At 58.8% G+C, this 27260-nt stretch overlaps 2 protein-coding genes across 9 annotated transcripts; one reads left to right on the top strand and one right to left on the bottom strand.

Moving 5' to 3' along the window:
* The first annotated feature begins 322 nt into the window (after positions 1–322).
* LOC146428662 (tyrosine-protein phosphatase non-receptor type substrate 1-like) lies at positions 323–17559 on the top strand. Of its 6 annotated transcripts, none has more exons than XM_085079075.1 (9): positions 323–446; positions 6209–6338; positions 12713–13072; positions 13294–13605; positions 13735–14082; positions 14342–14440; positions 14836–14860; positions 15248–15287; positions 16061–17559. In XM_085079075.1, exons 1-9 carry the CDS (start codon positions 423–425, stop codon positions 16313–16315), a joined length of 1593 nt encoding a protein of 530 aa, XP_084935201.1. In that variant the 5' UTR covers positions 323–422; the 3' UTR covers positions 16316–17559. The 6 variants fall into 6 exon arrangements, with proteins under 6 accessions (XP_084935201.1, XP_084935202.1, XP_084935204.1 ...); XM_085079076.1 differs by having other exon boundaries at positions 324–446; positions 14839–14860; XM_085079078.1 differs by lacking the exon at positions 323–446 and adding an exon at positions 1158–1372.
* Positions 17560–18057: 498 nt separating this feature from the next.
* PDYN (prodynorphin) lies at positions 18058–27243 on the bottom strand. Of its 3 annotated transcripts, XM_085079085.1 has the most exons (4): positions 22394–22532; positions 20267–20325; positions 19484–19631; positions 18058–19234 (listed from the first exon to the last, which is right to left on the bottom strand). In XM_085079085.1, exons 2-4 carry the CDS (start codon positions 20284–20286, stop codon positions 18677–18679), a joined length of 726 nt encoding a protein of 241 aa, XP_084935211.1. In that variant the 5' UTR covers positions 20287–20325; positions 22394–22532; the 3' UTR covers positions 18058–18676. The 3 variants fall into 3 exon arrangements, with proteins under 3 accessions (XP_084935211.1, XP_084935209.1, XP_084935210.1); XM_085079083.1 differs by lacking the exon at positions 20267–20325 and having other exon boundaries at positions 22394–27243; XM_085079084.1 differs by having other exon boundaries at positions 19484–20325.
* Between the last annotated feature and the right edge of the window lie 17 nt (positions 27244–27260).

The following is a 27260-nucleotide window of genomic DNA, read 5'->3' as shown; positions in this document are numbered from 1 at the left end:
CTCTCAGACCAAGTCCAACTGCTCCCCCAGCATTGCCAAGCCCACCACTAACCCATGTCCCCAAGCGCCACATTACATGTTTTATGAACACTTCCACAAATGGTCACTCCACCACTTCCTGTGCAGCTCAGTCCCGGGTCTGTGCGTGTGTTGCAGACCCACAGCAGCGTGCAAACCCTTCTCTGGGGCAAGGGGCAGGATCCTGTCTGCCAGCAAAGGTCAGCACAGCCCTGCCAGCCCTCGCGGCACCTCGCCGGGCACAGGCGCCAGCACTGCCAGCCCTGTCCTTCCCAGCTGACCCCACTGCCGGGTTTTCCCAGCCTGTCAGCAGTTTTACCCTAAAACTCCTCACCTCAGGTCAGCCAGGGCCGTTTCCAGGCCAGGCACAGGATATAAACCACCTTTCCTGCTCTGACACAGCCATGAGGAATTCCCCCATCCAGAGGGTGAGTGTGCTGGGCTGCATTAAGGAAGCCCGGCCAAGTCACCCGGTTTGCAGTGTCCCAAAGGGCACCACTGTGGGTGGCAGCAGCCTGGGAGCACAGCACAGCCTCGGGATGGGTGAGCTGCACTGTGGATACAGTCCCAGCTGCAGCCCGTTGGTTTTCCTTCTTGCTTGGCAGACAGTGGTGGACATTCTGATGGTGGTGGGTGGTCTGACACTGTCTGAGCTCTGCTGCCACTGCTGAAGCCCAGGGTGACAGTGTGTGAATGCCATCAGGGTGCTCAGAGCATCACTCCAGCCCAGCAAAGCCCAGCGTGGGCAGGCAGTGCTCTATCCTTCCCTCATCCTCCCTGAAAGTCATTTCAGGGGCTTGGAGGGAAACAGCTGATCCTGGCAGTGCTGTGGATTAATCCAGTGGCAGAGGGACACTAAAATTAAGTGGGCTGTGATTTGGAGCCCTGGTCCCTAAAGAGAGGGCAGAAACAGGCGGTGGGTCTGGTCAGTATGCACAGAGGGGTCTCCTCAGAAAATCCCCCATGCCAGGTAGCACCTCACCTCATCCCCACTCATCTCCCTACACAATCTGCACCAACTGGGCCTGAGAGCTCTAACAAAGACAGGAGAGAGCTGAAATAACTCAGCTGTAACTTCTAAATCACCCAATAAAAGCTTGGTCAAAACAATTGCAGGCAGCTCCCATGAGCCCCCTCAAAAGGTGAGAGGCAAAGCCCATGTTCAGGCTGCTCACAGGGCATCCTCCACAGCCCACCCTCACCTTTCTTCTGGCAATCACAGCCTTACCGAGGCCCCTGTGGCTCATCACCCTCTCCAGGACTTCTCCCATATAAGGGGGTGATTGGGTGCACCCCTTCCCCATCTGCAGGTGCTCATGGTGGTGGATGCTATCACAGGAGTGTGAGGATACAGGTAGGATACATAACCCCTGCTTCTTAAATCACTATTTGGAGGGCTCTGGCTGCCCCTTCCCTGGGTCACAGTCCATGAAAACCATCCCCACGTTAACATATTGCTTGTTATAAGTTAAGATGAGATAAACTAATTTAAGCTTCCCCTGTACTGGATGTCTCGGCTTAAATTGGCAAGGTACCTAATGAAGCTGCAGCTCCATTTGTTAGGGCTGGAAGCCCTAAATATCAGCAGTGTAATTGGTGCTCCCCGCTTCAGGAGACATTTGCGTGTTTTTCTCCCAGCTGAAAGCCCTCTTTGGGTGCTGACTGAAGCCTGCAGGGGGAGGGCTGTAGGATGTGTCCACCTGGATCTTCTGGAGGGGTCTTGAAATTTGGTTTTAAAACCAGAGGGTAGAGGGGTGAATGTGCTGCTCTCTGGCTGCATGGAGGCTGCACTGTCTTGTGGGTGCCAGAACAGACCTTGTGTGGGCCAGGTGCTCTGATGTGGTCCCACAGGGTGTTTTGTTGTGGTGAGCAGTGAAAGCAGCACTTTTCAGGGTGCTGGGTCTGGGCTGGGAAGTGCTTGGGGCTGGGACTGGGCCAGGATGGCTCTGAGCTTCCCCAGGACAGTGAGTCCCTGCAGCTCCACGTGTTCACTGCTGTGTTATTTGGGTTTATCAAGGAATCTTTGAGGTTAGAAAAGACCTCTAAGATCATTGAGTCATTATTGTAGAGAGCTCCCACAAGTGCTGGCTGTTCACCGGTGCTTGGGAATGGCTCTGTGCCCACAGCCCCAAAAGAGCACTGCTGGATGCTGAGTTTGGAGTACTTTCCAGAATGATGTCCAAAGTATCGGTGTCTTTTTCTACTTATCCCTCGATTGGTTTGGGTTTTGAGGGTGGACTGAGCCTTCTGGGGCAACTGCTGTGTCCTGGTGTGATGTGGCTACTCAGTCAGGCTATTGGTACTTCTACTGTGCCATCCTGTGCTGGAGTGGGGGTCAGGATGGACAAAGTCCCAGGCAGGGAATGATTGCACTCAACTCCATTAGTGAAATGTGATTCATTCACTAATTAACAGGCCCAGGTTTGGCCCTGCAGGGCAGAGAGTGGAACCTCTCCCATCTCCATCCCCTGTGAAGCCCCTCCAGCCAAGTGAGCCACTGCTGCACCTGGGGGCCATCAGGGCTGGGAGAGGATCAGACAGGCAGCTGATTAAGGGATGAAAGAACAGTCTGGGCAAAACCAGTGCTGCAGGACTTTCCACTGGGATCACCCTGGCACAGCTGTAATTGTTCCCGTTGGGTGCTGCCAGGCTCTGGCAAGGGATGGAGTGCTGTTGCCCTGGCTGGGGGTCCCTGTGTATGGAGGGATCCCCACCTCCTCTTGGGGAGGGAGCAGATCCTGCTGTCCATGCAGAGCTGCCCAGCTGGAAATGAAGGAATGCAAAAAGCACATTGAGCCTGTGGTCCTGGCTGGGAATAGGGAAGGGTTGCAGACCTCTGCCCAGCCCCCAGCCAGCACCCAAACCTGCGGGGGTGGCTGAGCCTGGCCCAGCTCCACCACACGGAGCACATGCCTTCCCCAAACAGGTGCTGGCAGCGTGATGTGAGTTCCTCAAAGCTGTGAAAATCAACTTTATTCTTGAAAAGCTCTTCTGAAACGCTGCCCTGTCCCCATGCTGGCTGCTGCCCAGTTCCTGGGGCCAGGGAGAGCCGAGCTCCGGAATCCTCTGGGGTCTCTGGAATTCTCCCTGCAGGAGCAGGGATTTTGAGCTGAAGCACGGAGATGCTGCAGAGCGAGCGCAGCCTGGGTGCCCGCTGGCAGCATGGAGAGCCTGGCAGCACTGCCTGCCCTGCCAAGCAGCACCACAGCCTCCTGCTCACTGTGGGTGTTCTGTACGGAGGGAGGAGGATGATGATGGTGGAGTTGCACATCCAAAATTTTGCATTGTCTCGTTCTCCCTCCTAGGAGCCAAACCCTCCTCTTCCCTGGGTTCCCTGCCTGACGCAGGGCAGGGGCTGTCCTCCCAGGGTGTATCCTCCAAACCTCTGCTGTTGGAGCAGGGCCCCTGTGATGCTGAGTGGAAGGGCCATGGGTAGGAGGGGAGGCAGCTGAGCCTGCCCATATGCTTCCTAATGGGAGCAATAGCAGCTCTTCCCGGGAAGCTCGCGTCGCACCATCTGCTCTGCGCGCTACCTTCACTTGCAGAGCTTTTTTAAGCTCTAACTTCCCTTCCTGAGCGCTCTGCGGTGGCTGCTGCTTGTGTGCAGGCTGGCTCTGCTCTGTAATCGCCTCTGAACAGGTTGTCTGAACCTTCAGCAACGAGAAGGAGAACAGCCCAGACAGGCTGAAGCCAACCAGGCCTTCAGGAACTGTGCTTCCACGTAAAAATAACCAGGAAAGGTGGCTGTGAACGGTGGCAGTGTGTCCCTGGCATTTTCCCTCCTGCTCGGCACCACTTACCCCGAGGCTCCCTTCTTCTGGACTTGGGCTGGGTGGGATGCACTGCTCATGGTGGTGCAGTGCAGGGTTTCCATAAACCACCACTAATCCCGTGGAATATCCTGAGCTGAATATCCTGACGCACAAGGATCATAGAGTCCAACTCCTGTCCCAGCACAGGACATTCCAACAATCCTACCCTGTGCTGCAGAGCATTGTCCAAGTGCTCTTTGAGCTGCGGCAGGCTTAGGGCTGTGATGACTGACCTAGGGAGTCCCAGTACCCAAACACCCTCTGGGTGAAGAACCTTTTCCTAATAGCTAAACTCAAACTCCCCTGACAGAGCTTCATGCAGTTTCCTCAGGTCTTATCCCTGGTCACCAGAGAGCAGAATTCAGCACCTGCCCTCTGCTTCTTCTTGTGAGGAGCCTGTGGACTGTAGTGAGGTATCCCCATGTCCCATCCCTGTTAAAAAGAACTACTGCCATGTGCAAAAGGACAAATCCAAGGGCTCCTCTGGATCCCTGCTCCTTGCTGGCCACTCTGGACACCTGTGTGAAAGGAAATGATGGCTGTGCTGGGTTTCCCAGGGGCAGTGCTGGCCACAAATGTTTTTCCAGTGGGAGCAGCACTGGCCACAGCCCTTGAGTGCAGCCTCCAGCTGCAGGGGGATCCCAGAGGGAGGTGAATGCAGAAGCCTGGGGAGCTGGTCCCGGCTCCCAGCAGCACTAAATTAAGGCTGGATGTGCCCCATGGGCGTAGCTGGGGCTGAGGGGGAGGCTGGCGGGGCTGGGGATGCGTGGGCGGACGCCGTGCGCAGATTGATGGTGCCAAGTCACTTCAGATATCTCGGCTCTGTTTGTGCGAGGCTCTAAATAAAACCGACAGCCCTGGCGGCTGCGAGGGGAGGAGGGGGGAGCCAGCAGCGGGTCCTCCAGTACTTCACCCGGTGCTGTCCTCGGGGACCCTGCCCGGTGTGGGAGAGTGGTTGGTGTGATCTGTGCTGCTGGGGATACTGCAGGTGATGCTTGGTGGGCTGGGAGCTCCTGCTCTGCAGCATCTAACCCACCCCTGGGAGGGTAGAGGGGACAGTGGGGTGGTGCCAGGAGCTGCCAGCATTGCACCTGCTATCCTAGGTGCCTGGCCCGGCCTGGCTGAAGTGCCCACGGGGATGGGAGAAGCTGTGACAGGTACAGGCAGTGGAGAATGTGTCCTTGCAGCTCCCCTGGGAAGGACTTTGTGTCAGGGAGAAGCAGGGTGGTGCAGAGACATGAATCCCATGGATGCTGACATTGTGACACTCTCCTCCTCCTCCTCAGCCCTGTCTACCATTACAGCTGTCTTGTCCTCAGGCTCTCTCTTCTCCTTGCTTCGGGCTCCCACAGAGGGGACATGACAGGGATGTCCCCATTCTCCCAGCGTGCTGTGCAGGAATTTCCTCTCCCTCCCCAGCCACCCTCCGCCTGTTTGTCCTGCACCAGTGTCCTCTCCTGGCCCTGACCCTGGTGGGCCAAGCTGACCTGTCCCTGTGGCACCTGCAAAACACCACCCGTGCCTCTGCCATGGCCTGTCACAGCTCAACCCTCTGCGGTCCCCTGGGATGTCCCTGGGCAGCTGGGACCCCAAGGCTGCGTGCTGCTTGTGCCTCTGCCACGGGCTGTCCTGGCTCAGCCCCGGGTGGCCCCTGGGTGTTCAGGACCCCCAAGGCTGTGTGCTCCTGCACCCCAACCCCAGCTCAGGGATGCTGGGCTGTGTACTGAGGCCGTGCCGAAGCGGTGGCTACACTGGCAGCGTGTGGCGAGTGAGGGAACCCCCAACCCCATCCCCGCAGCCCTGGGGCCACGGAGCCCCCCTCCCTCTGCCCCGACCGAGAGGGACAGGGCACACCGGAGCTGCTGGCGGCCGGTCCCGGGGGTCCTCTCCCGGCCCACCTTAAGGCAGACGCACACCGGGTTGACCGGAGGACTCTGCCCCGGGGCGGGCGGGGCTGCCTTCGCCCCCGCCACGGGGGGAAGCGGCGCAGAACCGGGGCTGCTGGGAGCCCGAGGGGGTCTCTAAGCCGGGGCCAGCTCCGTCCCTCCCCGGTACCACGGCAACGGAGGCGGCGCGGCGGCGGGGGGGAGGCGGCTCCGCGCGGCACCGGGGCACGCGCCCGCCCGGGGCCCCGCCGCGGCGCCCCGAGCCCGGTCCGGTGCCCACGGGCGGCGGCGGGGCCGCGGGTCCTCCGTGTCGGTGCGTGCGTGTGCGCTGCCCGCCCGCCGCGGGGGGGGAAAGGGGGGAGCCCGGCCTCCTTCCTCATTTTGGGGCTGAGAAGAGCGATTTCCTTCGCCAGCTGCAGTTCTGCGGTTTTTCCCCCCTTTTTTCTTTTTCTTTTTAATTTTTTTTTAATTTGTCTTATTTACCAAACCCAGCCGCCGAGCCGGGCGCGGGGCCGCGCTGTGAAGCCGCGGGCTCCGCTCCCCGCACCGATGGAGTCGCATCCCCGGGATTCCGGCCGCACCGCCTGGGCACTGCCCTGCCTGCTGCTGCTCGCCCTGCCCGGTAAGCCATGGCTCCTGCCTGACTCCCAGCTCTTCTCCTTGCCCTCTTCCCCCTTCCCCTCTCATCCTGCTCCCTTGCTCTGCCCTCTTCTTTCCCACCGGGCTCCTCTTCTCTGCTTTGCTCTGTTTTCCTCTTTTGCCTCCCACCCTGCTTTGCCCTGTTCTCCCCTTTCTCGCGCTGCTTCACTCCTCTGCTTTGCCCTGTTCTCCCCCTTTTTTCCCTCCTGCTCCTCTGCCCTGTTTTCCCCCTTTCCCTCCCACCCAGCTCCTCTCCCCGCTCTACTGTTTTCCCCCTTTTTTCCCGCCCCGTTTCCCTCCATGCCCTGTCCTGCGTTTTCCCCAGTGCTCGCCTCTCCCCGCTCCCGCACACCTCCGGTACCGACATGACGCCGCCTCTCCGCGCACGGTTGGTTTGACCTTTCCTGCGGTGACCTAGAGCGCGGCGATGGCCGAGGGGCTCCCGCGGGGCCCTCGCCCGGCGGCTCCTCTCGAGCCAAACTTCAAGGCAGGCAGGCATTCCCCTTCCCTGCCAGCTATGGGTGAGGCAAATCTCAGCAAGCAACCCGAATTCCCACTTGGAGATGGTAGTGGAGCAGGCATGGGGAGGCTCTGGTGAGGGCTGCCTGCCTTCTCTGCCAGGAACTTGTTTTTCTTGCTACCCCCCTGCTTCACCCCACTGTGGGCTCTCTCTCTGTTCAGCTGTTGGGCACTGAAGCGGTGGGATTGCAACACCTCCAGGTACCCTGTGCCACCTAGCCCTGTGTCACCTCAGGTTCAGGGTGACCCAGCCCTTCTTGGGGCTCCACCAGTCCCTTATAAAAGCTGGGGGACACAGCAAAGGACCAGTCAGCGTGTACTGTTCTTGGCTGTTTCCCTTCCCTTACCAGCAGTGGGAAGTCTCTCATCCCACCAGGAACGAAGCCCTGTGGTGACTGCTGCTTTCAAGGATGTTTCCTTTCTAGGGTGTTTCGTTTTGGGTGATTTCGAAGGAATCTCTCTCCTTCCTGCCAAGGGAGGGACAGGGCTTTTGAGGCAAACCTGTGGCAGTAGCGATATATCTTCAGAAGCATTTTGCTGCTGAGCTTTTTGCCTGGTCTATTCCAATTCCAGCCAGATCCTACTGCAAGCCGCCCAGCCTAGGTTCCGCAGGGGAAACCCAGATTCTCCCAAGCCCATTGAGATATTTACCATCAAAGCTTTAGTTGGGCAAAGAGTTGGATGCAAACTTGGGCAGAAAGCAAATGCTTTCAGCACAACACTCCTCGCTTTGAGTTGCCTGATCACAACTGAGAAGTGTTGGCCCCAAACTGAAAACTCCGGCTGCTGAGAGCCAAGAAGGCTTTGGCGGTGAGCGCGGCTTCACAGTGAGCCACTGCGATTTCCTGCATGAAAGAATGGCTCCAGCAAAGCTCCTGAACTTAATTAAATGTGGTCTTGGAGTAAGAGCCCCATTTCTCTGAGCCAGCCGTGGGAAAAGAGCCACCCTGGGGTGAAAAGCCCTGGGTTGTGAAGTGGTTTGCATCCTTGATTTTAGGCACAAACGTGCGGATCTTTCTTTTCCATATGGTGAATCCCGCCTGGGCCATGGCTCAAACTAAGCTGAACTCCAGCAGAGTTGGCCCAGGCTCCCACTGCCGGCTGTTCTGACAGCTTCTGCAGAAGTGAAGGGGAAAAGGAAAGGTCCTGGAGGAGACCTTCCTGTGGGGCAAAGGCAGCGATATGGGAAACCAGACAGCAAAGCCCCGTTGAGAAAATGTGCCCTGCAGAGCCCTTCCATGCCAGTGTGTCTCCACAGAGGGCTTCAGCTGTTCTTCCTAGAGCCTTTTCCAAAGGGGAATTCAGTTTGCTTCTGAGGCTCTGGCTCTTGGGATGAATTTCTGCTGATGCTGGAGGAGGGGAGCTTGGAAATGGTGGCTGCGTGGGAGCCAAGGCTTCCTCTGATGTCATGGATGTAAAACACAGCCTTTACTACAAGCCTCCCTGAGTGCCCCGGGGTCTGCTCAGGGCTCGACAGCTATCCCCAGGGCTCTCCTTGCCTTCCCTAAACAGCAGATTCCAGGCCTTTTATAGGCAGCACCTGTTAGTTTCCGCCCCTGGCAGCCCTGCTGCAGGTGAAATTCCAGAAGGATTATTTTGGGGTTCCCTTGCCCATCGGCCTGTTCCTTCAGTGAGTGACCGTGGGGCTTTGGATGCCACTGACCAGCTGCACGTTGTTTCTGGAGCACACAGCTATCCTGGAGCTCCTTCCCCAGCTCCTTCAGAGGAAAAAAATCTATTTTTACCAGGAAGCATCCAAGCAGCCTCTCCTGAATTAAACCCCGGCCTCTTGCAATCTGTTCAATATCAAATACTTCAAAAGGTGGAATATAGAAAAAAATGTGTCACCGACATGGAAAACTTGCACTGCAGCGAGAGCTGGGATTATTTTGCTCCCAAATTAAACTGAATAACGGGAAGGAGGCAGGCTCTGCCAGATCGTGCTCCTGCCTCTGCTCTGGGCTGGAAGTGCTCTGGGTCTCACTGCGAGGGTGCTCCCACCTACGTGGGAAATGTCAGGTGATGCTTTTCAGGGCTCTAAAACCCTTGGCTAATTCTGGAGTGTAGGATAGAACAGATTACAGGGTCAGGGCACCTAAATGCCCCATGATCTTGGGGGCAAGAGGATCGTGTTCCAGTTCCAGGTGGTTTGAAATCCAAGTCTAAGAAAAAAGTGTCATTAGGCAGCAGGTGAGAAGCAGGGAAATGGTGAGAAATTGTGGTGTCCCATGTGTTTGTGGTGTGAAGACCTCCAACATCCCACTCCTGGTGCACAAGCACGTCGTGAGCTGCTGAGAGGGAGCTTGGCCACGCTCCTTGGTCCCCTTTAAAAGGGGAAGGAGAGGGGAGGCATGTGCTGCATGTGAGGAGAAGCTGTGTTCAGGGAGAAAGAGGAAAGGAGCTTTGGTGGAAACTTTGCATTTTCTAACTTGCATATTCTGGGGTTTTCTGCCAACTTCCCCTTTGTGTTTTCCCATCAGGGTGGAGGGGGGGGACATTGCTGTGAGCTGCTGCAGGGGGTTGGGGTTGTTCTGAGTGGGGAGGGGTCAGGTTGGTCCTGGTGTGGGGTGTTGGATGCAAGCAGGAGGTGAAGCCAGGTCTCACTGGGACTCCTGCTTCTTGGCCAGGAGGTGTGAGCAGGTCTTGGTGGGGTGTTCCTGTGGTGGCTCAGGGCTGGAGCTTGTGTGTCAGAGATCAGAAATCCCTGAATGGGGTGATCTGAGCAGAGCTAGGTGAGGGTCTCTGAAGCAGCAGTTTAGAACACATGGAAAAATATCCAAAACCCCCATTTTAATCTTATCTGAGGGGCTGCCTGGAGCCTCACAGTGTTTTCTGCAGTGACCGAGAGCTGCCAGTGAAGCCTCCAGACAGGCAGCGCTGCCGGCAGCGTGAAGCCCTTTTTTCCCCTCAATCCTCTGGGAGCAGTAGCAGTCAGGAAAGCACCTTGCATCCTATCCCTGGACAGCAGCATGCTCTGTGCCTGCTAATCCATGGGCATGGGAGGCAGGCAAGGGCGCTCGCACACTGCTGCCCCAGTGAGGAGAAAATGCAGGCTCGGTGACATGGAATGCATACAGACCATCCACATTTGGCTGCAAATCTGGACCCTGGGAGAGATCCCTGCTGCTTGCAGGGATAAATCCCTGTGGTCCCAGGAAGGCAGGACCCTTGTGCCACGGCAGTGAGGAGCCTGTACTGCAAACCAGGCATGGCAGCCAACCACAGGCAGGGCACCCAGCCATGCTCGGCTCAACATCCCGGTGCTTCTGTGGACATTCCTCTGAGACCATCACTGCAACCACGAAATGAGCGTGGGAGCTGAGCAGTGCCCACCCTGACCACTCTCTGGTGTTGAGGTCAGATCTGGACCCCCAAAGCAGGCACTTTCCCAGCTTTCCCTCTCAGCACACCATGTGCCTCGTGGGGAGTTGGCAGATGGAGAGAGGGAGGATGAAGAGGAGGCGCTCAGCTCGCTCGTGTCGGGCTGTGTGGGGTGGTGCAGGCAGTTCTACCCAGTGCAGGGGACCCTCAAGGGGACACGGGGGTCACCACTCCTTAGAAGTTGTTTTTACAGAGGATTGCAGAGGGGAGCAGTGTGTAACACACTCATCACAGGGCACAGAGTGTGTGGTGGGGAGGGGGCTTGCCCTGAGCCTCTGCTCCCGTGGCCACGTACAGGGCCAGTGTCCCTTGCTGTACTGAGTGATGCCTGCTATTGAGCTTTGTTTGCCAAGTTTGGTGGAGCCAGAACTTGGCATTATGGCCCCCCTGGGTATGTGGAAGGGCTGTGGGGTCTTTGCAGTTGCTGGCTGGGGCTGCCAGTCCTTGTGCCTGTGGCAGCCCTGTCCCTGCTTGTGCCGCATCCTCATGCAGTGGTTCAGTGAGAGATGGACGATGTGATGGTTCTTCTGTGTTTCTGAACTTCCTCTGAGCGTTTCTCAACTATTTCTTGCAAAAGGTCTGTTGGAGGCAGTGGGTGATGGAGAAGTTCAGGAGATGGAGAAGTTCAGGGGATGCCACAGCAGTGCATCCAGTGGTGTTTGCCCTGCATTGGTGCTGTGCTCAGCACATGAGGTCTCTGCTCCAGGGCTGCTCCCCACAATTTGGGTGTCACCTGAGAAGCATGGGGTTGCCTTGCAGGAGCCCAGAGTGCCACTGCTGGTGTGCAGGACCAAGGCTCAGGGTGAATGACTCATCTGGTCATAACACAAACCAACTCTGTCCCTCTGCTTGTTTTATGGGAAAAACTTGTTCTGGTGTTGAATGCTGCTCCTGCATTAACCCTGACACGCCTTCAAAGGGAAACACCAAGGGCTGAAGGTTTTGGCTGAGGATGCTGCAGACTGATGCCCTGGGTGAAAAGCCTTTAACTGGGGCAGTCTGGAGAAACTGCTTCTGGTAATTCTGGCTGTAGAGATCGAGTAATTCCACACATGGTGGAACAGTGAGAACATCTGTGGGTACGGCACATACCGCTGTGAGTCAGGAGGGATTAACAGCTGCCAAAAATCAACTCTGGTCTCTGTGAGAGCCAGCTGTGGCCAGAGGGATCAGAGCAGCTTGTCCTACAGCAGGTCCTCCTGGGAGCATCCAGCCAGAGATTATCCTGCTGTGTCCAAAAGGAAGCCTTGGCAGAAGTTACTGTCCTGGGTTTCCCTGAAAGGAGGCTGAAGCCAGGTGGAGGTCATTCTCTTCTTCCAAATAATAAGTAACAGGACAGGAGGAAATGGCTTCAAGTTGTACCAGGGGAGGTTTAGGTTGGATATTGGGGAGAAGTTATTCACTGAAAGGGAAAGAGAGCTGTCCAGGGCAGTGGTGGGGTCACCATCCCTGGAGGGATTTAAAAGATGTATGGATTTGGCACTTGGGGTCATGGTTTGGTTGTGGCCTTGGCAGTGCTGGCTTAATGGTTGGACTCTGTGATCTAGGAGCTTTTCCAACCTAAAAGATTCTGTGATTCCATGATTCTGGTGTGAAAGATGTGGAGTGCTGGTCCATGTGCTCCCCAGGCTGCTCAGTTACCTGCTCAAACGCAGTGGTCTCTGTGTGACCATGACACCAATTCTGGGTGCCACTGCCACCTGTTACCAGCAGGTGGATTTAAGTGGTTGCCCCACTTCTCTCCCATGTGGCTTTAAAAAATGTTCCTTTAAGCAGTGACAAAGATTGAAATCTTAGTGAGTTTGGTTGCAATAACTATGCTGGTGTGGGAAGAGCTGATAAAATTAACCCCTGGGTAACCCATGGATGTGTAGTGGGGGTGATCTGGGATGTCACTGTCTGTCTGTGCAGGGAGGTGCAGCGCAGGCAGCTGGATTAGGGACAAGTGGTGTGCAGATGCTCTGAAGGTGATGACTCCCTGTGGCTGCTGGTGAGCAGGAACAGTGCTTGGCTGGCATTGGTGGTGGGGGTTGGCTGTGCTCAGCTGGAATCACCAGGGCTGGGATTCCACACAGAAATAGGACAGATTCAGGGCAGAAAATGCAGTGTCATATTGGTAATGGGAGCTGGCTCTGTGGAGCACCTTGTTTTGTGCCCTTCTTTCTCCTGGTTGACAAAGCCAGGTGGCTGTGGGAGGCAGCCCAGCATGTTGGAGGTGTGGGCAGCTGGGATTTGCTCCATGATTTAGCCGTACGGAGCACAGCACAGTCACCAAGCAAAGCTCTGTCCAGCTCTGCTGCTGAGCCCTGTGGGCAGAGCACTGTGTCTGTGGCCACAGCCCTGTCACCCATGGTCCCCACGAACTGAGTGGGGGGCTCAGCCTGTCCCAAGGCTGGGAGAACAGTGGGGAGTCTGGATGTGCAGTGCCAGGCAAGACTTAGTCTGTTTTTTCTACAGGTGTGGGTGCCCAGGCGGATCAGGACTTCAAGCTGCAGCAGCCCCAGGACAAGGTGTCAGTGACAGCAGGGGAGACGCTCACCCTGAACTGCACCATCTCTGGAAGTGCTGCAGTTGGTGCCGTGAGGTGGCTGAAGGGCTGGGGCAGTGGGAACAGGACCATCTATGACCAGAGAGAAAAGAATCCCAACCCCCGTGTGACGAGAGCAGTGGTTGAGTCTCCCACAGACTTCACCATCCGCATTGGGAACGTTCAGCCTGAGGACATGGGCACCTATTACTGCGTGAAGTTCATCAAGGTCCTCGGTGGTGAAGATGAGGTCTTTTGGCATGGAAATGGCACAGTGGTGTCTGTGCAAGGTGAGTGGGGCTCCCAGAGCAGCTCCTGGTGGGAACCAGCCCAGCCCAGCACAGTGGGCTCTGCTCAGGGTGAGCAGGGATGGGGAAGGAGTTCAGGGGCTGGTCCAGGAGAGGATCCCATGGGCCATGCCTGTGCCCTTGTACGAGATTCTGCTCCTGGCAGACCCAGGCCGGGCAGGGGCACAGAGCCTGGTCTGACAGCCTCGTGCTTCTCCCCACAGCCAAACCCAGCCCCCCACTCGTGTCTGGGCCAGAGCAGAGAGCAGGGCCACAGCAGTCAGTGCCTTTCACCTGCACAACTGGAGGGTTCTTTCCTGAAGAAATTAGAGTGAAATGGTTCAAGAACAGAGACCCCATGGTGGCTCAGGCGCCCAAGGTCACTGAATGGAAGGGGAATTCCTACAACATGTCCAGCACAGTGATGGTGACTCTGCAGAAGGATGATGTTGGCTCGCAGCTCACCTGTGAGGTGCGGCACTCCACTCTGCAATCCCCTCTGCGTGGGATGTACCAGCTCAGCAGAGTGCTGAGAGGTGAGGTCTGAGGGACTCGTGCTGGGGTGTCCTGCTCCTGTGGGGCTAGGGTCCCTGGGAGGAGGATGGGGGGTCCCTGGGGCAGCAGAGCCAGGGGCACCAAGCACTAAGTGCTGTCTCTCTTCCCAGTTCCTCCCAGTGTCGAAGTGCGCGCTGAGCCGAGCCCTGTTGATGTGAACAAGACCGTGACCTTCACCTGCCTCGTGAAGGAGTTTTACCCAGCAAACTTGTCTGTTTCCTGGCTGGAGAATGGGACTGAAATAAAGGTGAAGAATGCCTCCCGGGCATCAGTGCTCCCCCGTGGCTTGTTCGAGCTGAGAAGCCAGGTGGAAGTGCAAGCGATGGAGGAGAAGAACGGGTCGATTGTCACCTGTGTGGTAGTACATGATGCCCAGGCCCCTGTCAGCTACTCAGCCAGCCTGTGGATCTCCAACCCGGCCCAGGAAGGACTGAGCAAGGGGTTCCAGATGGATAAGGGTGCGTCAGAGCTACTGGGATGGGGTGCTTGCCAAGGTGGTTGTGTGGTGTCACCCCCTGAGGAAGCTCAAAGGCTCTTCAAAATCTAGTTGAACAACCAAATCTCCCTATCAGGGGGCTGGGGGATGAGATGGTGGCAGGCACCGAGCTGTCCTCCTTGGTGCTTCATGCATCACTGGGCCAATCCCAGCTGTGAGGCTGAGGGGACTGGGAAGTACCATGTTCTTGGGCCATGGTGACTTTTTCATTGATGTTTCAGACAATTTGCTCATCTACGTCGTGGTGGGTGTGGTCTGCACCGTGCTGGCCCTGCTGGTTGCTGCAATTCTGTACCTCATCCGGGCAAAGCAGATCAAGGGTAAGGGAGCTGAGTGTGTGGCAGGGAAACAGCTACTCCAAACCCCCTTTTTCTTATCTTTCACATGGGTTTCGCTTTGCCCCATTGGACAATAATTCCTGGCAGTGTGGCTGCAGCTCCTGCCCAGTGGGGTGATGGATAGAGCTGCCCAGGTTGTTTGCAGGCTGCAGGGAAAGTTCTGCCTGGTCTGACCCTGCCCTGCACCTCCTGTGCTCCCCCAGGAATAGTCCTGGAAGAAATGGAGTGAAACTCCAGGGAATTGCAGGCAGTTGCCTCTGGGAAAAGATGTGTCCTTGTCCTTGAAGCAGTCTCTGCATGTGTTCTCTGTGCCCGGGGAAATGGGGCATTTGTCTTGTTTCCTGAATTATTTCTTTCCTAAACTACTTCTCTTCCAGCAGGTAAAAGCTCGCCATCTGCCAGGTGAGTGCAGATCTTTTCTAGCCTCTGGGTAACCTGTGGGAGCTCTGAGCTGGACACCTCCAGCCCACAGAATCCCTCAGGTTTGGGACAGAGCTGTATCCCCAAAACTTGTCAAAGGGGAGGCAGGAGTACAGGCTCTGCCCATCTCCCTGGCTGGGGTTCTGTGCTTGTGGTGATTTTTGGCTTGTGATGGGGCTGAGCAGGCAGGTGGGAGCTGGTCTCTGGCTAGCAGAGCTGGACCAGCAAAGGAGCCAGTGCTCAGGACCTGTCTTGCTGAGTGCAGCTACAAGGACCTTGGCTTGCATCTGACCTTCCCAGCTGCTCCATCACAAGGGAAGAGGCAACAGGATGCTCCGTTCATCTGACTGGTTTTGTCCTTCCTTCCAGGTTACATGAGCCAGAGAAAAGCAGTGAGGCCACAACCCAGGTGGGTCATCCTGGGACTCGGGAGGGAGAGTGGCTGGGGGAGGCACTGGGGATGGGAATGGAGGGTGATGGTTCTCCAGTGAAACTTCTTGGTGTCTCCAGTGGAGGGTGGTGGTTCCCCAGTGAAACATCTCAGTCTCACCAGTGGAGGGTGGTGGTTCCCCAGTGAAGCATCTCAGTGTCTCCACTCTGTGGCTGGAGGTGGAAGAGAAGCTACCCTAGGAAGAGGGTAACCACTTCCCAGAATCTTTTCTGCTTTCACCCTCCTTCTTCCTCCTCCTCCTGTTCCTTCTCCTTTTCCTCCCAGTAATGTCTGGGTTTGTGCTGCCTGGAGAACCAGCTGTGCTGTAGCCAGCCGGGCTATTTGTGGAGTTGTTTTGCATTTGGTGATGCAGCTATGAGTAAAGTCGTGATCAGCAGCAATCTGTCCATCCCACCCATACTCCGCCAGCTCCCATGTGGGCATCACTTGGGCAGGCTGGCCTTGCTGGGATGGGGTGATGGAGTGGCTTCAGTGATGGCAGTGGAATTGTAGCAGTGGCTCTAAAGCCAGGACAGGGTGACAGGGGTGGCTCTTGATTTGAAGCTGTAGCTTGGTGTGGAGCATGGCTGCAGGGTGGTGGCTGCTGGCATTGTTCCCCCCTCTACAAGCAGGGCCTGAAGTGTCCCGGGCTGAGCTGCAGTGGGATTGACTCCAGCATGGGGGCTGTGGGTTGGTGCATGAGTGGGTACAGGGGCTGTTCCCAGAGGAGGAACTCTTGGTGCCTCATACAGGAATCCGACCCCAACAACCTGACCTACGCGGACCTGAACTTTGACAAGGAGAGGAAGACCATCCGCCGGATGGTGGAGATGAGCCAGCAGTCAGAGTACGCCTGCATCCAGACCAACCAGGCGCCCAACGGCGACGACAACCTCACCTACGCTGACCTGGACATGGTGCACCTCAGCAAGGCGCCCAAGCGGCCAGCCCCACGCCCCGAGGAGGCCGGCTCTGAGTATGCCAGCGTCCAGATCCCCAGGAAGTGAGCAGGGGCTGCTGGGACTCCCTGTCCTGCAGGGAGGAGCTCTGCTTCTCCCCGAGACTGTTCTCTTGGAAGCACTGGGAGTGAAGATGCACTGCGGTACCTTGTGTTTTAGGATGGAAATGGAGCCCGCAATACTTGTGGGGGTCTTCTCCCATCCAGAGAGACACATGATTTTTGGGGGCAGTTTGGTCTTGGGGCTGCCAGCTCCATCCCTTCAGGACCCCCCGTTGGGGTTTGCTCAACCTCAGTGTGCCAGGTTTGCCCACAAGCAGATTGAGCCAGCGGAGCAGCAGCTCCTTAGGAAGCTCTGGCTGGGCTGAGGGGACAGGTACAGTGCCTCCACACCAGCTCTCATGGGGATGCCACTGCCTGGCCCACGGCTCCCCAGGACCAGCAGGGCCCCCACACTGCCTTCTGGGGCTCTGCCACCACGCCTGGACACCAAACTCTGGCTTTAAAGGAAGGACCGAAGTGTCCGCCTCTCTTCCCAAGTGTCCCTTCTGCGGGACCTCCGTCTCGCCCCAAGGCCAAGAGGCTGGCAGGCCATTGAGCCAAGGCCCCCATCCTGCCGTCCAGGGGGGCTCCAGGTCTGGCTGCCCAGCACTGAGCATCCTCCTCATCATCATCGTCCTGTGCACAGCCTTGCCCTGCACTGGGACCCACCAGCACTGCCCCAGGCTTGTACAAAGCGTGCGAGGGTCCCCCCAGCCTGGCTGAGGTGCCCTCCCAGCCTGGCTCCCCCCGGGAGCTCCCTGCAGGTACCGTGTAACATGTTTTGACTGTTTGACATGTAACTGTTAATTTTTAGAGCTGAAACCCCCAATGTTCTGTGTTGTACGTGGGTGTACTGCTGTGTACTTAACACTAGAATAAGATGTGCAAAATTAAGACCGAGGCCTCAGTAAAAAAACCCCCAAACCCTACAGAGTTTATAACAGACTTCTATGCCCTTCCACAGTTCTGTCTTGGGGGCCAGGCAGGCTCCCCTCAGCTCACCTATGGGGACAAATGTCTTCCATGTGCCCACCACCTGTGTCACCGTGTGGGATCTCACCCTGTGTTGGCTCCTGTAGTGGTGGAAATGTGGGGGGCTGAGGGGACCTGGGGTCCTTGGGGGTGCTTTGGGAGCAATGTGACTGCTTGTACAGACTTCTTTTTGGGTTGTTTTTGTTGTTTTTTTTTTTTTTCTTTTTGCTTGCAAGATATTTTTATAATAAAAGTGAAAAGTCCTGTGCTGCTCCCGCACATTGGTGTGTCCCTGTGCTCAGGGAGGTCACCTTGTCACCAGTACTGGGGGTTCAGGGTGGGGTGGGGGTCTGTGTGTCCTGCAGTGAGGAGGAGAGGGGGATTCATCCTGCACAGCCCTGGAGGGTGCCCTGGAGGGAGAGAAGAGGAAGGCAGGAGCTCAAGACTGCGATGAGACCTATGGGGCTGGTTCCCCATGGCACCATGAGGGAGAGGAGCAGTGCACCTCACAGGCAAGGACTGACCAGGTGCTGGCCCTGCTGCATCTTTAGGTGCAGGGAGCTGAGCTGGAGTGCCCAAACTGGGCTGCAAACAGGCTGGGTGCTGGCTGCAGGCTGTGCTGTGGGTCAGCTGAGTGTGCCAGTCCTCTGCATGCCCTCCTTTCCCAACCCGGTGCTGGTGGCTCGGCTGTGTCTGGGACATGAACTGTGACTCACTGGAGCCAGGAGCTGTTGTGTGGGCTACATGGACACTCCAAAGGGAAGTTGCTGCCCAGGCTTCAGCTTCGTTGGCATCTGCCTTTTATTGACTGCGGGGGGAGAGTTGGGTGTCGGGGTGTGGGGCTGACCCTGCCTCTGGAGTCGTTCTTGGAGGGGGAGCCCAGGGGCACCAGGTGGGTGCTGGGATTAGTGGGACATGGTGAGAGGCTCAGGGAGGGGAGTAGGGGCTGGGCTCAGCACCACTTGAGCACCTGGTGATGGTGCTGTGGTTCCACCAGCCACCTCTGCCCCTGGCCACGGGAGCCGCTCCCTGATCCTGCCCTGGCTCATCCTTCCTGGTGCTCAGAGGCCACTGCCCTGTACCTCAGCTGTGATGGTTTCTGGAGCCTGCTGTGCTTTGGCAACCACAAGAGGATGGAGGATAGGTGTCCCCAGCAATACACTTCTGGGAAGCCTGGGCTGGGCCACAGCCACACCGCCAGCAGCTGGAGGGGTGGTACTGTCCCCTCCCTGCACAGGATGAGCAGGTGAACCAGAGAGGGACAACTGGGGATGGGACCCATGGTTCCCTGGGGGAATGAGGCAGGGGTGACAGCAGCCGCACCGGGCTGGTCAGGGGACAGGGCTGGGGGCGATGGCAGTGTGGGGACCGTGGCACTGCCATCCCACACCTGGCTCTATAGGTCCAAGACCTCCCCTGAGTAGGCGCTGGGGTCCTCGTCCGACCGCGTGATCACCTTGAACTGCCGCCGCAGGAAGCCCCCGTAGCGCTTCTGATTGTCCCACTTCAGCTTGGGCCGGATGCGGCGCATGAAGCCCCCGTAGCGCTTGTGCAGCTCCTGCTCCTCGGCCCCGGCACCCGTGGGCTCCTCGTCCCCATCACCTGCCGGCCCCGGGTAGTCCTCGGGGGCTGCTCGCTCCCCTGGCTTGCGGCTGAAGCCGCCGAACTTCTTGCTGAGGCCGCCCTTGGTGTGAGCGTTCTCGCGGAGCAGGGACAGCAGCTTCCCCTTGGACATCATCTTCATGAAGCCCCCATAGCGCTTGGCCGGAGCCAGTGGCAGCTCCGCGGGGCCCGGGTCCTGCTCTGGCTCCGCCTCATCCTGCTCCACCTCCTGTGGGGACGAGTCTGTCCCTTCGGCCAGGGCCACCAGCGGGGCTAGGAGGGTCAGCGCCTTCCTGCACATCTCCCACTCGGGGCCGGGTGACAAGGAGCCCTGGCATTCCCACAGACACATCTGCAAGACAGTGGCTGCAGTGGCCCCGTGTGCTTGGGGTGACCCCCTGCCTTCTTTCCACCCCACTCTGGGGGTGTCCCCACCCCAAGCCCAGGGGTCAGCTCACTGGGGAGCCAAAGTTTGTACATCCCCAGCACCCTGGGTACCCATGACCACCACACTGGGTGCCACCCAGCTCTGCCACCATGCACCCGTGACACTCCACTGCTGTGGCCCCCAGGCTCATGTCCATGCAGGGCTGGCACTCACCAGGGGCCGGACGCTGTTCTCAGCGCCATGGGTCTGGGCTGCACAGAGGGAGCACTCAGTGACACAGTCAGCAGATGCCACCGCAGACAGGGACAGGCACAGCGCCATTGCCAGTGCCCACCGTGCCATCTCGCCCTGCAGATGCTGCCTGGAGAGGGGGAGAACACAGATCCCATCACCATCCCTGTGCCAGCTCTGGGGTCCATCACTCCACAGGCACTGGGCACCTACCACCTCCACCTGGGGCTGCTCCTGTGGACATACACAGGGACCTGTGCCTGTTCCCATATCACTCACCTCCGGGTGCTGCTCCAGGCAAGGATACCACAGGATGTGATCCCTTACCCTGGTCCTTGGTGCAAGCCCTGAGCCACAGCCAGTCCCTGGGGGCCACCAAGTCACTGTGGGCAGGACCACCATCGCATTCCATCTCATCCTGATTCCATTCCATCTATTGTCTCCATCTTTCTTACCATACCATTAGAAAGAAAAGTCCCTCTTCTCCCTAGCATTGGGTTTTTCTGCGATGTTGTGATTGCCACGTCTGCGTGGCACAGGGTGATGAATCACCAACTCTTCCCCTTGGCCTTGGGGAAAAGAACCACAGCAAACAGCTGTGGTGGGCAGAGAATGGGGGATGCCATGGCCCACTGTGGACTCATCCCAGGCTCCTGTACCCCACACCAGTGCAGCCTCATCTCCCCTCCCTCCCACCCACCAAGTCTGCTGGGCTGGTGCATCAGGAGAGAGGTGGAAAAAGCTGGATTTTGGGTTCAAGCCTACCTGCAAACCACGAGCGCCATCCTCCAGCCGTTTGGGAGCCGTGATGGAGCCTCTGGCCTCTGTGGATGAGGACACTGTGCTCAGCTGGGAGAGGGGCTCTGGGGGTGGCAGTGCTCAGCCAGAGCCCAGGTGAGGCTGGAGGGGTCAGTGCCAACCCCAGCTGCAGTGCCACAGGATCACAGTGCCACCGGGATCATGATAGCCCCAAAGGGGTGCACTGGCTGCAAACCCCTGCCTGCCTCTGTTGCTGCTTTTATCTAGGGTGGGAAGGCATGACCCAGAGGGATCTGTTACACATTAATGACGCATATTACAGACTATTGTGCTCTCCAGCAGTAGCTGCTAATGTACAGTAATTGGTACTGATGAAGAAATGTTAATGCCACAGTATTAATTCATGCTAGATTAAAATTTAATTTGAATTATCTGCACCATCGTGTGTCGAGCTGTCTGCATTCCTCGGCTGCACGGCCACCAGCTCCGTGCATCTCCCCAGTGCCCTGGCAGCGCGACAGGGACCAGGGTGGCAGCTGCCCGGGATGGCAGGGGCACGGTGGGACCTCAGCCAGCCCTCGCCGCTGAGACACAGAGAGAGTCCCTTATTGCCTCAGGGCCACCGAGACAGCACCGAGGAGCGAGAACACGCCAGCCGCACAGGTAGGTGCCAGCTGCAGCACTAGGGGAAAGGAAGCTCCCAAAAATAACCTTTTCCCACCCCCTTCCCCTCCCTTGCCCCTGCCGTGCTCCTCTGCTGCCGGTTTCCCCGTGGGTGCCGCCGGAACAGCGCGCAGGGACCGCGCCGGGGATGTTCCCTTGCTGGGAACAAGCTGCCTGTTCGTCTGACACTGCACAGCTCAGATCGCTGGTATTCTGAGCATGGTGTGTCCCATCCCTGTCACCCTACTGCAGATAGAGGGTTTCATGGCACTCGGGGGAGCTGCAATTCTCCGGGCACTGCGTGGCCAAGGACACCTTGAGGCACTCCACTGCAAACGTACCGTGTCCAGGTGGTGCCACACATGTCCCGGCAGTGCTCTGCCTGCTCCTGAGGCTGGGATAAGGAGGACTGGAAAATGGGAGCAGGAAAAAGGGAAGAAAACAAAGGGCTTTGGACAAAAGAAGAAAGAAGCAGCAGGGAAGAAAAAGCGAAAAGAACACAAAGGGAGGAAGAAGAAAAGCGGAGTTCGAGCTCCATCCTGCTTTACCTGGAGGAGGCCAAAGCTCCAGAGCCATCCCTCCTGCAGGAACACCTCGGAAGGATCGTGGCAGGGTCTGGCAATGCCAGCACTGAGTCCCAGCCTCTGTGGACACTCTCAGGATATTCTACCTGTGCAGGGTGCCTGCCGATGCCCCCTCCTTCCCTGCCCCATTTCCACCCGAGTCTTCAGAGACCAGGTTTTGCTTTGGAAAACCCCCAAGTTGCATCCATGCACCCAAGGGCCAGTTAAAGACCTGGTGACCCAAGGATGGATGAGGAATCAGGACTGAGTGTGCCGGACAGCAGAGACTGACCCCGTCTTGATTAACCTGTGATTATACCTAATGAAGGATGTGAACAGCTCTCCCAGACTGAGCAGATCCCTCCTCCCACACAGGTCCAACTCCACAGGTTTGGATCCTGCACATATTTCTGGTGGGAAAGAACACTCAACCTTCCAGCAGATCCTTTCCTCACCTCTAAAAATTTCCTGGAAACACCATCAGGACAAGGCTTCTCAAAAAAGCTGGTAACTTTTGGAATAGAATCACTCAAAACTCAGCACTGCAGCCACCACTGCTGCTTGAGCCAAGAAGGGGGAGAGAGAACCCCCCATCCTCTCTGCCTACTCCCTTTGCCCCTCCAAGCCCTGGGTGATCCTATTGCCAGGATGACAGGTATGGCATCAGCACGGAAATGAACCCCAGCAGAGCTCTGGACAGCCGTTCATGGGCTATGAAACCACTCAAGGGACCAGAAGGACCTGCAGCCAGGTGGAATCCCCCCAAAATCACACAAGTCCAACCACGATCCACTCTCAGCTCTGTGGCTCAGGAGGTGTTTTTAAACAGTCGCTTTTTGGGGAGCAAGAGAGATCCCCTGGCTGTGCCCACGCAATGGAAGAGGGATGACAACCCCGGCAGCCCTACCTGCCGCTGCTCCCCGTCCCGCCGAGCACCCGCTTCGCCAAGTCAGGACGGGTCGTGGGTGATGGGTGTCCCTCCACGGGCGTCAGGCTGAGCCAGTCATCGGTGGCAAGGCCACACTGGCGGGTGGCCCCACGGTGCTGCCCGGGCTGTCCACCGGACTCGCCGTCCGCTGGTTCCCACCCCGCTTTTATGGCCACGGAGTCTCCTCCTGCGGCGGGGCCCGGCTGTGCGCGGCAGCAGAGCCAATCGGGGCGAGGGAAGCTGTGAATAATCAGCCCCGCAGCATCACCGCCACCTCCGAGCAGGCTCGCCCGCACCGCCGAGGCCTCCCCGCAGCCCCCCGGCCGCCCCGGGGACTGGGGTGCACATCCCAGCGCTGCGGATACATCACTCCGAGACATCCATCGTGCCTAGCCCGGGTCCTCGGGGCCGAAACGCGTGTCCCAAACAAGGAAAAGTGGCAGGGGACCGGGATAGGGTCTGTCTTCCCGCACAGCTGCGTGCCAGAGGGGTTTGGCTGCTGGGGGTGTGAAACCCCCTGGACACCAAATTCAAACGCTGCCCAAGAAGGATGGCAGGGGAAAAGTGAAGCCCTGACCTCCCCCCACCTTACTCCCCAGGTTGGGGAGAGGCATCGTCCTCGTGGAGATGCCGGGGAGAGAAGTGAATCCATCCAAAGCTGCTGGGAAGGGAGAGAGGGTCTTCACACCCCGAGAAAGGGATGTCCTAACCCACCCAGCCTAGCTGCTGCCAGGTGAAAAATCCTTTGCATAGAAACCCCCACCTCTGCAATGCCAGGACTCAGACCCACTGGGCTTCCCCTCAACCCCACATCCCCCTGAACCCCTTCCTCACAAGGGCAAGCCCAGAGATGAGCCAAAGGGGCAGGGACAGCTGGCTGGGGGGACAAAGAGACCTTCACTTTCCCCACTCAGCCCTGATTCCTGTTCTCACACATTCCCAAGTCTGATTTGGGGGTAAGGAAAACAGCACTGGGGCAATGACAGGCAGCCCCCAAACCCATGCACCACTCTCCCACTGCACCATGTCACGACAGAGGTGTGGGATGAGGGTCCGAGGTGCAGACCCCACAGGATATCTTGCCCCACACCCTGGTGGGTGCAGACACATCCCCAGCATCGCCGGCAGCACAGCCAGTCCTCTTGCCTTGAAGATGGAGCTATTTTTATCAGAGCTCAAGAGGGATGTTTCCCAGCAACCTATCATTCTCCCAGCTCGAACACCAGCTGCTGGACCTGGTGCCCCCTTGCTCAGCCCTCCCAGCACTAGTGAGGGAAGTGGGGGCATGGCTGGGAGCCTCTGCTGGGCACCCAGCAGCCACGGCAGCCTGTGCCTGTGGTCCTCGATCAGGGATGGTGGTCAGCTCCATTACCATCCACATTTGCTCCCTGAGAAGGTGGGACGCCACAGCTTTTATTTGGAGGTGGATTTAACTCATCTAGGCTGGGGCTGTGCCAGCACAGAGGGACCAAGGGAGCAGGGCACGGGGTGGGGGGCAAGGGCAGAGCATCCTGCATCCCCCTCAGGGCCAGCGGAGGAACCCATCCCTGGAGCTGCAGCAAAGGGAGGTGGAGCTCAGGCCCCGCAGGGGCAGAGGGCAGCCACCCACTCCCCTCGCTGTGTCGGGGTGTGCTGGGCTGCGTAGGCACAGAGCAAAGCTGAGAACAAAACGCAGCTGCAAACGACCACAACACCCTGGGTGAGGGGCTCGGGCAGCCCTCCGGCAGTTTAACTCTTGCTGCTGGGACTGATGGTCGTGCGAGCACCACAGACATGGTGGGGTGTCTACACCACAGTTCTACAAGAAACACTTTATTTTTATATAAATATGTATATATGCACCCAGCGGCCTGGGGTGCAGCCACTTCCCCACACAGGGTAATTGCACACAAGGGAGGTGTGTTAAGAGATGGAGCAAACCCAAAGGACGCAGAGGGAAAAGTCCTTTGAAATAAGGTTCTTTCCCTGTGCTCCGGGTGGGAGGTCGAGTTATTCCTGTCCCCAGAGCCAAGTGTCCCAGATGTACTGAGCTGGGTAAGGGGGTCCTCCATGGGTCCAGGGCGTGGGGGGGCGGGTGACAGGGTCCCCCGGGAGAGGAGCTGAGAGCCAGCCCTCCCACCACTTAACCAACTCTACTTAAAATTCATCTGTCTCTTCCTAATGGGAAAGTGTCTCTGAGTCACACTGACATTTCCCTGGGACAATGGTAATTAAATACCTGGCTAAGTGAATTGTGCGGTAATAGAAAAGTTAACTTTTCTTAACTACTTGAGTGAAAGGCGCTCGGCGAGGAGGGAGCCGAGCGTGCCAGGCACCCGGGAAGCAGGTGGGCGTTAATGTCAGCTCACGTCACACGGCGCTGCCACTCTGTCCCCGCGTCCCCAGGGTCCTCCCGAAGGACTCTCCCTCAGACCAGACAGGGCTCCCCATTCCGGGATGGGGTAAATCGTCCCTGCAGGTGGGACAAGCTCTGCCAGCCGCCGGGGCTGTCCCCAAGCAGAGGGACCGCGACACAGAGCTGCCGGCGGGAGCATTCCCAGGAAGGCAGTCACTACGGTGTGGATCCTCCAGCACGGTCAGCTTTACGCCCTTCAGGGACAGGGCTTTTCCAGAAACTCCTAAAAGGTTTGCACTCCTGCCTGGCCCTGCCGTAGACAGGAGAGGGAGGTGTTCAGACGCATTTTGTGGAACGTGGGGAGAAACGCCGCGGGGGCGAAGCCCGGAGGTCTACTCCAAACCGCCCGCGGGAGCTGCGCAGGCTCTCATCGAACGCGACAGCACCGGAGCGAACCTCCGGCGATCGCAACAGCAAAGGGAGCACGGAGCAGGGGGCGCTGCCAAAGCGGGCGCACGGTGACCTCCCTGCGTGGGCAGGAGGCACAAGTGCCACTCGCCGCCGGCAAAAGAAGCGGCGCTCACGTAAACACGGCGAGTCACGGCACTGCCGCCGTCCGGAGCGGCACCGGGGGCACGGGGCTGCGACACGGCCCCTGCAGCCCACCCTCCCGGGAGGCGAAGTGGCTCCATTTAAAAACAAATTGGGGTCAAACCGCTTGCAGGAGCTGCAGCAGGCGCTGTGACACCGCGGGGCAGCCCCACGCTGGAGCCGCCTGTGGCTCCGGGGGTCGCCGTCCCTTCCCTGGAGGGACCTGCGTAACGCAGCCGGGAGCTGCTGGGCTGCGTGATGGCAGCGGCACATGGCTCAGCAGTGGAAAATCAGGGAATTTTGAGAGCTTCTCCGTGAAGCGGCTCCGCAGACGCTGTCTTTGGCTGGCCGCAGTGCCCGCTGCCAACGGCACCGCGCGGAGGGCAGGAAAAAGCGGGAGAAGCGGCTTGAAAAGTACCTTTTGCGGAGTTGGGTCGCCATTCCCTCCCCAAATCCATGGGGAGCGAGATGGCAGCGTGCAAAGCCCCCTAGCCCGGGGGGTTGCCAGCCACCAGCAGCGCAAGGTCCGGGTTGAGACCCCCGAGCAGCCTGCAGTGGACGGATACTCTTGAAGCCCACGGCCTGGGGGGTGAAGAGCAATTTGGGGACGGCGCATGGGACAGGGTCCTCTGTGGTTCACCCCACCTGCTCGCAGGAGAAATGCCACCAAACCAATCCCGCGGGGACACGGCCACCCCGGGGCGACACACTGCAGCCCCACGGTCTCGCCCGGCGTAGGGCGGTCTCCACGTCCCGTTCTTGGTGGCCAATGCACGTCCCACCACACTGTCACCCTGTGGGTGCCACGCCGCCCCACACCAGCCTGGAGTGCCCCAAAACCCCTCAGTCCCGGCTCGCAGGGCAGCGGGGCGATGCCTCCCCAGACCGCGTCACTTTCCCGGGAACTTTCTGCTGGAACCTCCCCGGTGAGCCCCGGGAGCACCGTCACTCTCGGGGTCAGCGCGGCGCCCGGGAGGGGCCCCTGAATGCTGCCGGGGCTGTGAAACCGACCCCGGGCCGTGTGTCCGCCCTTCCCGGTGCGGCTGCATAGCGCCAGTGCGCCGAACGTTCAGCACCGCGCGGCTACCGCTAGCGCAACGGAGCTCGGGATATACCGGGTCCCGGGAATTTATCTGATCCCGGGCACCACCCCCTCCCCGGGGAATCACCTCCCTGACGGCATCACCTCCCCGTCGGGTCATCACCTCCACCGTGTGCACCGCCCCCCTCCCCGGTGCACCGAGATACTGCCGGCGCACCGTGCCTGGGGCATCACTCTCCGGGCGGCATCACACACAGCCTCGCCCGGTGCACCGGACCCTCTGCACCGCACGGCTCCCGCCGGTGCACCGCTCCCCCAGACACACCCCGGGCATCCCGCCTCCCGGTGCACCGCCCGTCCCGGGGTGGTGGGAGGGGGCTGGCGGGGGCGGGTCACCCCCCGCTGTTACATAAGGGGTTACGTCAGGGCGCGCGGTCCCGCTCTTATCCCACCGCCGCCGCCGCCGCTCCCCCGCCCCGCCCGTTCGCACACCGCCGCCGCGCAGCGCCCGGCCCGGAGCCCCTGCCGCCGCCCCCCAGGTGAGCCCCGCGGGCCAGGCCCGAGCCCGCACCGCCTCCCCCGGGTCGCACCCGGAGGGGAAGGAGGGAGGGACGCGGAGGGACCCGCGGCGGACGCCGGGGCCCCCATGATCGGCCTGTTTACACCGGCGCGGCGCGTACCACCGTGGCGGGGGAGCGGGAGGGGCCTGCCGCCGCGCTGAGCCCCGGCCGCCCTGAGCCGCGCTGGCGGCGCCGCGGCCCGGTTACCGCGCCCGGGGCGGAAAACCCGGACCTCCCCATCCGAGTACGGGGCCGGCACCGGGGAGAGGCCGCCCCCCGTCGCGGCGGCCGCCGCCCCCCCCCGGCGCCGCGGTGGTT

Source organism: Lichenostomus cassidix, chromosome 20 (assembly GCF_008360975.1).
Source record: "Lichenostomus cassidix isolate B80296 chromosome 20, HeHo_3.0, whole genome shotgun sequence".
In the NCBI taxonomy this organism is placed as follows: Eukaryota; Metazoa; Chordata; class Aves; order Passeriformes; family Meliphagidae; genus Lichenostomus; species Lichenostomus cassidix.
The sequence above is the reverse complement of the archived record's forward strand: the minus strand, read 5'-3'. Positions and strand labels throughout refer to the sequence as shown.

Bases quoted from the DNA above. Each gene is read 5' to 3' on its own strand.
- PDYN (XM_085079083.1), bottom strand. From the start codon at position 22,794: ATGTCTCGGAGTGATGTATCCGCAGCGCTGGGATGTGCACCCCAGTCC. The intron at 19,632-22,393 runs GTAGGGCTGCCG...CCCCCTCTCCAG, and splicing joins GGGACGGGGAGCAGCGGCAG to GCAGCATCTGCAGGGCGAGA. The intron at 19,235-19,483 runs GTGAGTGCCAGC...ACTGTCTTGCAG, and splicing joins AGAACAGCGTCCGGCCCCTG to ATGTGTCTGTGGGAATGCCA.
- LOC146428662 (XM_085079075.1), top strand. From the start codon at position 423: ATGAGGAATTCCCCCATCCAGAGG. The intron at 13,073-13,293 runs GTGAGTGGGGCT...TTCTCCCCACAG, and splicing joins CACAGTGGTGTCTGTGCAAG to CCAAACCCAGCCCCCCACTC. The intron at 14,441-14,835 runs GTAAGGGAGCTG...CTTCTCTTCCAG, and splicing joins CCGGGCAAAGCAGATCAAGG to CAGGTAAAAGCTCGCCATCT.